Raw genomic sequence first — 10529 nt, forward strand, 5'->3', positions numbered from 1 at the left:
GCACCCCAACTTCCAAGTCTAGCACCTGGTCCGACCAACTCAAAAATCCTTTAACGTGGGTCAATTGGCTGCTTGTAAGGAGATATAGCTTGCTGCCCACCATCCCCTGCCCAACCCCCATTCTATTTCACTGCCAGAGAGATGGCCTGGTGGTGAGTGGCATCAGAGGATCCCAGCCACTGATTATATATGCCCTACCACCACTGCCAGCAAGGATAGAGAATTTGGAACTCAACCAAATCTTCATTCACCACAGTGGGACCACAGAATCCAGCTGCAGACGAGGCTGAAGAATTCTGGCCAGTGAACCAGCATGCAGACTGCTTGTGTTAAATTCCATGCCTCTATACCTGCCTTCATTCTTGTATTCAGTGGGAACTAAAAACCCAGCCCCTGTTCCCACCTACAGAAGGCAAGGGCTAGGTCAATTCCATTAATGTTGGGAACGGCACAAAAAAAAACTTATGAAGCTTAGATTGATCACCAAAAACAGCAAACCATGATTGTCAGAAGATAAACGTTGATGGGAGTATGCAGAAGGATAGTTCGTCTTTATCTAGCACCCTGAAATAGAGGCAAAGCTCTGAAGGAGGATTGTTCTGACCTAAAAATTAACTGTGTCTCTCTCTGATGTTGTCTGACCTGCTCACTATTTTCAGCAGTTTCTGTTTTCATTAATCCATGCCAATGCTACCTCCAGATTTGACTACTCTAATGCATGCCTGGCCAACTGCCCACATTCTACCCTCCAAAGCCATCTAAAACTCTGCTACCTACATCTTTACTCGATTGTTCCTTTCACCAATCACTCCTATGCTCAGGGACCTATCTTGGTTTCCACTTGAGCAACGTCTCAATTTTGAAATTTCAATCCTTGTTTACAAACTGCTCCATGACTGTGCTTCTCACTAACTCTTATCATCTCCAGGTCTATGTTTTTCCAATATATCTGTGCTCCTCTAATTCTTGGATTTTAACTGCTCCACTATTTGTGATTGCACCTTCAATTGTAAAGGCTTCAAGCTCTGGAATGCTAACCTTACACGTCTCTGCCTCTCAAACACATTTTCCCACTTGTAAGACACTCCTTAAAACATACCTCTTTGGTCATGTTTGATTATATGCCCTAAAATATTCTGCCTTAGCATATTTTGCTTACAATGTCCTTGTGAAGGGCCTTGCGATATTTTATTTTGATGAAGGTGCCACATAAATTGAAGCTGTGGCAGTGTGTACCATTTACATACCAAGTATCTATGTGGCATTGGTCCAAAGGACAAAGACACTGCCCAAGAGAACTTATGCATTGAAATGGAATTAAAGTGATATTCTTCCTCTCCAGCTCTGGTTAAAATTGGACTTAAAAAGCAACAATAATCGCTTACCTAGTAGGAACACTCAATTACAGAATCCCCACAAACCGTAACTTAATTGGTTTGAACCATAACCTGCCTATGGGTAGTAACTCTAATATGTATACATTGTGCTCATTAAACATTTAGGGTTTTAAAATTAGTTACACATCGTTGTAATTTTTCTTGTAGAAAACAGGGTCACTTAGGATATATCCACCGAACCAGTCAGCACATGCCATCGGAGCCTTTTGGCTGTCCTGAGAGAACTCAATATGTTACAACTGGGAATGCATGCTGCCAGCAAACATAAAAGGGCAACCAGCAAATACAACTTCTTTCTTTCCCTTGCATTTCCTTCTCTCTCCAAATAACAAATATACACGCAAATTGACTTTGTTAGAAGTAGAGTTATCCTGTTCACCTTAACGTGTAATTGTCTTCTGAAAAGAAGGTTCTCCCCGCCTATAAATTTTCCACATTCCAGAATTTTGACCCAGGGAGAGTGAAGGAAAGGCATCATAGTTAGTAACCTTTGAATTCCTGCAGTGCATCTTGCCACTGTTCATCGGCGGTGGAAGGATTGAATGTTTGTGGTTAGGGTTTCAATCAAGCAAGCTGCTTTGTTCAGGATGGTGTCAAACTTCTTGAATGCTGTTGGAACTGCACTCATCCAGGCACCATCACACTCCTGCCTTGTCGATGGTGGTCATGATGTGGAGATGCCGGCGTTGGACTGGGGTAAACACAGTAAGAAGTCTCAACACCAGGTTAAAGTCCAACAAGTTTATTTGATAGTCAAATAAACTTGTTGGATTTTAACCTGGTGTCGAGAGACTTCTTATTGTCAATGGTGGACTAGCTTCGTTGTAGAAGTCAGGAGACTCATCCAGAGAAGTATGTTTAAAAGGAGTGTCTTACAAGTGGGAAAATGTGTTCAAGAGGCAGAGACGTGTAGGGTTAGTATTCCAGAGCTTGGAGCCTTTACAATTGAAGGTGCAGCACAAATAGTGGAGCAGTTAAAATCCAAGAATTAGAGGAGCACAAATATATTGGAAAAATGCAGACCTGGAGGTGATAAGAGTTAGTCATGGAGCAATTTGTAAACAAGGATATAGAATCTTAGAAACCCTACAGTGCAGAAAGAGGCCATTTGGCCCATCGAGTCTGCATCGACCACAATCCCACCCAAAACCTACCCCCATATCCCTATATATTTACCCACTAGCCCCTCTGACCTATGCATCTCAGGACACTAAGGGCAATTTTTTAGCATGGCGAAGCAACCTAACTCGCACATCTTTGGACTGTGAGAGGAAACCAGAGCACCCAGAGGAAACCCATGTAGACACAAGGAGAATGTGCAAACTCCACACAGACAGTGACCCAAGCCAGGAATCGAACCCAGGTCCCAGGAGCTGTGAAGCAGCAGTGGTAACCACTTTGCTACCTTACCGCCCTTACATCATATTCCTGCCTTGTAGATGGTGGACAGGCTTTTTTGGAGAAGTCAGGAGACTCATCCAGAGAGGTATGTTTCAAGGAATGTGTTACAAGTGCCAAAACGTAAATTTCAAAATTGAGACGTTGCTTAATTGGAAACAAAGATAGGTCACGGAACATAGGAGTGATTGGTGAAAGGGATAATGGAGTAAGGACATAGGCAGCAGAGTTTTAGATGGCCTCAGAGGATAGAATGTGGGCAATTGACCAGGCATGCATCAGAGTTGTCATCCGAAGGTAGCCAGCGTTCCTAGCCTTTGAGCTGGTCTGATCATTTACAGTATTTACATGGGTAGTCCAGTTCAGTCTTTGGTCAATGGTAACACCCAGGATGTTGACTGTGAGGGATTCAGCAATGGCAATGCTATTGAATGTCAAGGGATGATAGTTATTAGATTCTTTCTTGTTGGAAATAGTCATTGCCTGGCAATTGTGAAGTGTGAATATTACTTGCCACTTATAAGCCCAAGCCTGGATATTGTCCAGATCATACTGCAATTGGACATGAACTGCTTCAACAGTTGTGGGGTCACAACGGGGCTGAACATTTGTGCGGTCATCAGCAAACATTCCACTTCCAACCTTAAGATGCAAGGAAGGTCACGATGAAGCAGCAGAAAACAGTCAGGCCCAAGACACTACCCTGAGGAATCCCCGCAGTGATACCCTGGAACGGAAATGTTGACCTCAAACAACCATAATCATTTCCCTTTGTGCTACATATGACTCCAAACAGCAGAGTTCTCCCTGATTCCTAGGTTTACTAGGGCATTTGATGCCACACTCAGTCAAATGCTGCCTTGATGTAAGGGCAGTCACTCTCACCCTACCTCTGACATTCAACTCCTTTCTCCATGTTTGAACCAAAATTATAATGAGGTCAGAAACTAAGTGGTCCTAGCTGAACAGAAACTGAGCATCCATGAGCAGGTTATTGCTGAGGCTGAGTCAGTCATAGCACTGTTGATGACCGCTTCCATCATTTTTCTGGAATTGGCTGGGTTGGATGTGTCCTATTTTTTGTGTACAGGATATATCTGGGCAATTTTCCACATTGCCAGGTAGACGCCAGTCATCAGCTGAGGGTTTCAGCTTGGATTAAAAGTTGCCCAAGTGACAGAAAACAGAAGTGGGAGATTTGTTTTTCAGACTGGTGGATAGTTCATTGTGGGATTTCCCTAGGAGCTGAATATTATAACTATTGTTTTTCTTGATCTATATTAGTGACCTAGATTTGGTCATTCAGGGCACAATTTCAAAATCAGCACATGACACAAAACTGGGAAGTATGTGAGCTGTGCTGAGGATTGTGATAGACTTCAAGAATACAGTCAGACTGGTGTAAAGGGTGTGTACATGTGAAATTGAATACAGAGGAGTATGAAGCATTTCATTTTGATAGCAAGAATGGGGAGAGGCAATACTAAATAAATATAAAGGGTGTGCAGTAGAGAGGTCTATGCGCACAAATTGTTGAAGATGGCAGGGAAAATTGTGAAAATGGTTTAAGTAGTATACAGGATCCTGGGCTTTTTAAACAGAGGCACAAAGTACAAAAGCTGTAATAAGACACTTTCATCTCAAATTATGTTCAGGCTCCACACTCAAGAAGAACATGAAGACATTGGAGACGGTGCAGGAAAGAATTACAAGCATGTTTCCAGGGATGAGGCACTTTAGATGGAGACAATGGATAAGCTGGGGCTATTTTCCTAACAAGAGAGCAGCTTGACAGCAGAGTGAATAGAGCTGTTCAAAATCATGATGGGTCAGGATGGAGTGGACAGGGAGAAACTGCAATGTTCTGGACAAAAGCAGTAAAAGCTGGAAAATCTTAGCAGGTCTGACAGCATCTGAGGAGAGAGAATAGAACCAACTTTGAGTCTGAATGACCTTTGTCAGATTTTGTTCTCGACAAAATCTTTCTATATATTCAGCACCTTCCCAGATGAGCCTTTGCCGTTTTGATTGTTTACTAGTCTTCCAAGAGTTGGCAGGAATGCTTCGAGACATGCGTAAGGCACTTTCACTATGCTTGTGGATGTCTCCTGCAGCAACTAAATTTCCAGTACAGCACTTGCTTTGGGAGTCTGGATGTTTTATGTTAAAAAACAATATATACGTTATTGTTACTGTGCTTCACAAACTGTCAGCAAGAAAATGTTTATTAACTAGACCTTGACAGTAATTTATACTATTATGAAATTTTAAAATCATACAGCTTGTACTAAACAAATCAAAATGAATTTAGCCTAGTTGAAGAACAGTCCCATTGCAGAGAGAATCCAAAATCATTTCCTAATTCCAGGATCTTTCCTATCTATTCTTGCCTCAAGCAATGATAAAGTCCATTGTAAACAAAAAATATTTACAAGTAAAAGTTTAATAAATACAGAACTTTGGTTACAAGGGAAATTCCAGTATTTACCAAAGAAGCTACGATCCTTGACAAAAAATAAGAAATGCATGAATTTGTATCAGTGTCAGACAACCACAATGAAGTAAATCAATTTTGAGTTAATAAATTCCAAGGGAGCAACCGTGACTTCTAACAGCGCTCCAAACTGGATTTTACAAGGAAGCGCTCCACACACATCTTATGTAATAGTGCATTATCTGTCTAAAACTGCTCGAAAAGATAATGTCTTGTTAGTGCTATATTTAAAACAGCAACTTCTGTAAATATTTCATTATAAAGAAATTAAGCTCTTTAAATTTACAAACTGCAACAAGTGAATGCTTAAGAACTGACATTTCTTGAAACTTCTACAACATGCCTGTTGTAATAAAGGGTAAACCAAACAAAGTTTATAGAACCTGAAGGAGTTCTTGACTTTCCAGACATGTTCTAAGTTACTGTTACTAACTTCATCTATGTTTACGTAGAATAAGCAACTCATTTATCAACCATCAGCCACCCAGTAAATGAGCTGTCATTTAACTAACCAGAAAATAATTGATAAGTTTTAGGATTGCTGCTATGCCACCAACAGCAAGAGCTAGGTTTGGCAGGCTAGGTGGGAGGAGGTTCAAATAAGATTTGGCCAACTGGCTGGAAGGACACTGTACTGACATTGGGAATGCTGATTTACTCAAGGCCGTGCCAAGAACTGCAAGATTTAAAGGCCCAATGTAAAGCCAAATACCCATGGGAATGATTGTCCTCCAAAAAGATTCACTAGTTGACTTCAAGGTAATGTCACCAATTCCAATAATTTATCTACAACAGGCAACCTAAACTTATCTTTTTCCTTGTCAAAATATTATAATTAGTCAGTACCACCCAAATGAATACATAACTTAACACTGAACCACATAATCAAGTTCAATTATCAGCACTGGGCAAAAGCAAATTACTGCAGATGATGGAATCTGAAACCAAAAGAAAAAGTGCTGGAAAATCTCAGCCGGTCTGGCAGCATCTGTAAGGAGCTGGCGTTTCACATCCAGATGATCCTTTGTCAAAGCTGTTATTTAACTAACTGTTTTGACAAAGGGTCATCTGGACTCGAAACTTCAGCTCTTTTCTCTCCTTACAGATGCTGTCAGACCTGCGATTTTCCAGCATTTTCTCTTGATTGTCAGCAGTTCAAGTATAACCTTATCTCAATATTTTTTAAAACCAGTTTTCAAAGCAATAAGGATTTCTTCAACTTCAATACTATCTCACTGTCATTTTCCTTCTTCTGTGTTGTAATAGCAAATTTACTCTCTGCTCAATCCAGCATTACTGACTGGATATAGAGCAACTAAAGTGAGATGCAAGTGACATGACATCCCATTTGACTTTTACTTCCAGTTTTTCCTCTTTCAAGAACTGGGTCACCTCATCCAGACTAGATACCTGCCACCTAAAGTAACATGCAAGCTAATAGCTCCCCAGTTTGGCAAAGAACAGATGTTTGCCTCACACTACCAAAACATTTAGTGAACTCCTGATGGTTCCATCTATTTCTGCTTAATCTAAGCAGCATTTGCTTTCAAATAAGTGCACCAAAAGATGATCAAGGATCAATGTGAAAACCAAGGCAAAAGTTTAAGATACATCACAGAGATAGGAGAGATCCACTTTTAAAATAACTACACTAGTGACAATAGGATTACAAAGTTAATTTTAAAAAGAATTGAACGCATCAACTCCTGAGCGAGCTAAATGACATTACTTCGTTATCCTACCCGGATAAAATGTATATTTAGATGTTACAGTACACGGTAGGGTTATCTTGAGCTAAAGTTCTGCTAATTTAGGCAGTCAATAATTCACGATTGAACGTCCTAAATAGAAGTCATTTGCTGTACCATCACAGGATTAAAAAAAGAGAATTGCAGACAGTCGAATAACTACTGCCTGAAAGAAGCCAGCTTCCTGTGAGCCCACAATGTGTACTTATCAGGTAATTATCTACTTTAACACATCCCACCTTACTCGAAATCTGAATACATTGCTCAACACAGAACAGTCTCGGCTTCTCGATGTTTAAGTGATCAATGTAAAAAAAGTTATGTCGGCAGCGCAGATTTTTGCAACATCCAAACTCGTCCAGATTTAAGTGTTCCTCGTAAAAGAGCAAGGAAAACGAACTTCAGTAGAGATTCACAGCAAGTGCTTTGAACAGAATGGAAGGCAATGCAAAAGAACTGTCAAATCCAATCTAAGATCATAGCAAAGGGGGATGGGTCCTGGGAAAGTGTGCGACCACCAGCGTGAGAATGGAAATCCCAGGAGTCATGCCCATCGATTTCTAACTTTGCGAGCAGCGTAAATCAGCAGTCACCCGAAATGTAGTTCCTGTTTTATCGATGCAGTTGCCTGTGCTCCCCCCCCCCACCACCACCCGCATTACTCCCTGTTTAGTGTCCTTCTCAGTAAGTGCGGAGCGCGATCCGCTGGTGGCACTCCCTGGAATAAAATGCCAGCGACCTCTCCCTCCCGTCCCACTCGGTAATTCCCCCTGCTTCCCATCCAAAGCTCGCTGCCTAATGGAGTTCACAAACTGCGCCATCTTGGAATAGGAAGGGAATAAAAACACACAGACAGGGAAAACATCTGAGTAATTCATGCAGATGTTAACTGAGGTTAGAGTTGGCTCCAAAGCCGTTCGTTTGCTCGAGCGCATTTAAACGCCAGCTTGATTAAAGTGTATCCTCCAGACACCAAAGCCAACTCCACTCGCTCAACTGGTCGGGAAAGGGAAGGTATCTCGGCCCAAGTGTAGGGTAGAATGGTTACTCGGAGGATCGGGAAAGGGTGGTAACTCCAACACATGCTGAGTGAGTCTTTTAAACTATCCAGACCGAGTCAAAAAACTACGCAAGATCGACTCCTCCCCATCTCTTTATTCGCTTCAAAGTTTAACTCCCATAATCGATATTGTAAGTTTTATAATCACTAAAAATCGGGAGTGATGGTATTTGATGCTTTTCTAAACGCGTAACTAAGACCCCTTGCCTTTCCACCTCGACATGGACTGAAGGCTTGGAGGGTCCACACGTTCTCGATGATCGCTGCTGTTTGACTGGGAACTACACTGTACAGTATCCAACGCATCTTCAAAACCCCTACTTGAATAATGTAAAACCCACACACCTATGGAGGAAACGACTGGAAGTTGTTACAAAAAGTCAGCTGCAGGACTCTGACCCATCTTTCACACAAGCTACATTTAAGCTGAAGACTGTTGGCCACCTGGAAAGTTTTGGGGTAACTTTTTAAAGCTCACTCACCCAAGTGCAAAGTCAGGCTGATAGAGTTGGGGTACTGGATCCCAGCGAGCATCGTCTGACTTTGCCACCAAGTAGTATCGGCTTGGTTATTGTAGTCGGTCAGGTAGCCGGCGCCGTGCTGGAGCCGGGGGTCGCTGGAGTCGCAGATGTGGCAGGACTTGGTGACCCCGGTCACTCCGGTTTGCACGCAGTACTCTTCTGGGGGGGAACCACAAGTGTTGCTGGCTACCACGGTCACGTTGAAGGCGGCGTTGACGAATTCGGGCATGCAGCGCTGAGCCCGCGAGTTCCCGTCGTAGCACTCGTCCATGGCTGCCAGGCACTGCCAGAGCAGGCAGCCGAACAGAGCCAGCCGCAGGCTCCAGTCCAGGCTTCCCGCGGCCGCCGCTGCACCTTTCTTCCGAGCTCCAGGTCCTCCCAGCGCCATCACAACTCTCACACACAACACACACACACACTCACTCCCAACGAAAAGGCACAGGCTCCACACCCTCGCAGTGCAATCTGGGACCAAGGAGTGGATCATTAACACTGCACTCCAAAAGTTTGACCACTTCCGCCCATGATGTAGAGATGCCGGCGTTAGACTGCGGTAAACACAGTAAAAAGTCTCACAATACCAGGTCAAAGTCCAACAAGTTTATTTAGTAACAAACGCCACTAGCTTTCGGAACACTGTTCCTTCGTCAGGTGAGTGGGGAGTTCTAATCAGAAACAGGGCATATAAAGGCACACACTCAGTTTACAGAATACTGATTAGAATGCAAGTCTTTACAGCGAATCAAGTCTTAAAGGTGCAGACAATGTGAGTGGAGATAGCATTAAGCATAGGTTAAAGAGATGTGTATTGTCTCCAGACAGAACAGTAAGTGAGATGTTGCAAGCCCAGGCAAGTCATGGGGTTTACAAACAGTCCGCCCATACATAGAAGGGGAGCAGAGATTGCACTCATACTAAACTGCCAATTTAATGCCTAGACACTCAGAGAGAGAGAAGTGCTTGCACTCATACTAAACTGTCAATTCAATGACCAAGCACCCCACACAACTTTCCCTAATCATATTCCTCCACCTATTGTTATAAGTGGCTTGACACCAGCACTGCTTTGATTTGTCTGAGCTACACACTACTCAGAAAATAATGCTCCATTGGTATTCTTATCAAGCTGCTGAGCTTTGGTTCCCTCTGCCACCCCTCAGTCCGTCCTTACAGCTGATTATTGATTCGGGCCAATGCAATGATTTCTCTCATCTTAAGGAGCAATTGAATAACGGGTGGTGAAGTGGGTTTGCAAAAAAGTTTATGATTACATGCCCTACTGCCCTGTTTTACATCACCTAACTGCTGCAAAGTTGAAGCACTTTGCAATATCTTAAAGTTCCCCTCTACTCTGAATTTTCTCAATTTACATTAAAGGAGGGAATTCAAAATATTGCCAAGAATAAATCATTGAAAGTATCAAATTGTACTTTTATTTCATGTGAATGGCCTCTTTCTGTGCTATAACTTTTGTATGGTTCTCTAGTCACTGTAGCTGAGGAAGGAGAACATAATAGGAAATTGTGTGGTCAGCAACTTAGCATAAATAGGGTTAAGAGAGCAGGTGCTGGGTCTTGTGGACAAGAAGAACTCAGAAAAGACATTAGGAATGATAGGACAGAAATGAGAGAATGAAGGCAGTTCAGCTAGGGCAAGGGGGAACTTTACAAGAAGATTGGCCCAGTAGGCTAGGAGAGAGGGAGGGAAGTGGCAGAGGTAATTGATCGGATGGCCTTAGTAACAAAATGGAGATGTGAGTGGAAAAGACAGGAGCTGGAATTTTCCAGCCTTTCACACCCTGCCACCACTGCCAACTGGGATGTAGAACGTGGCAGGCTTAGAGAAATCTCCGCTCATTGCAGCAGGACCAGGAAATCCTGCTGCTGTGAGCAGCCAGAGAATCCTGCCCAG

At 42.7% G+C, this 10529-nt stretch overlaps 1 protein-coding gene across 1 annotated transcript in view; it reads right to left on the minus strand.

Annotated features, from left to right (window-relative positions):
- lamc1 (laminin, gamma 1) overlaps window positions 1-9079 on the minus strand; it is a 263261-nt gene extending 254182 nt beyond the window's left edge. Inside the window, exon 1 of the mRNA XM_080195713.1 lies at window positions 8580-9079. Within this exon, the coding sequence (XP_080051839.1) occupies window positions 8580-9006 (427 nt within the window). The 5' untranslated portion in view covers window positions 9007-9079. The remainder of the gene's footprint in view (window positions 1-8579) is intronic.
- Window positions 9080-10529: the final 1450 nt, after the last annotated feature.

This window comes from Carcharhinus amblyrhynchos, chromosome 9 (genome assembly GCF_965287045.1).
Source record: "Carcharhinus amblyrhynchos chromosome 9, sCarAmb.v2.hapA, whole genome shotgun sequence".
NCBI classification, from domain to species: Eukaryota; Metazoa; Chordata; class Chondrichthyes; order Carcharhiniformes; family Carcharhinidae; genus Carcharhinus; species Carcharhinus amblyrhynchos.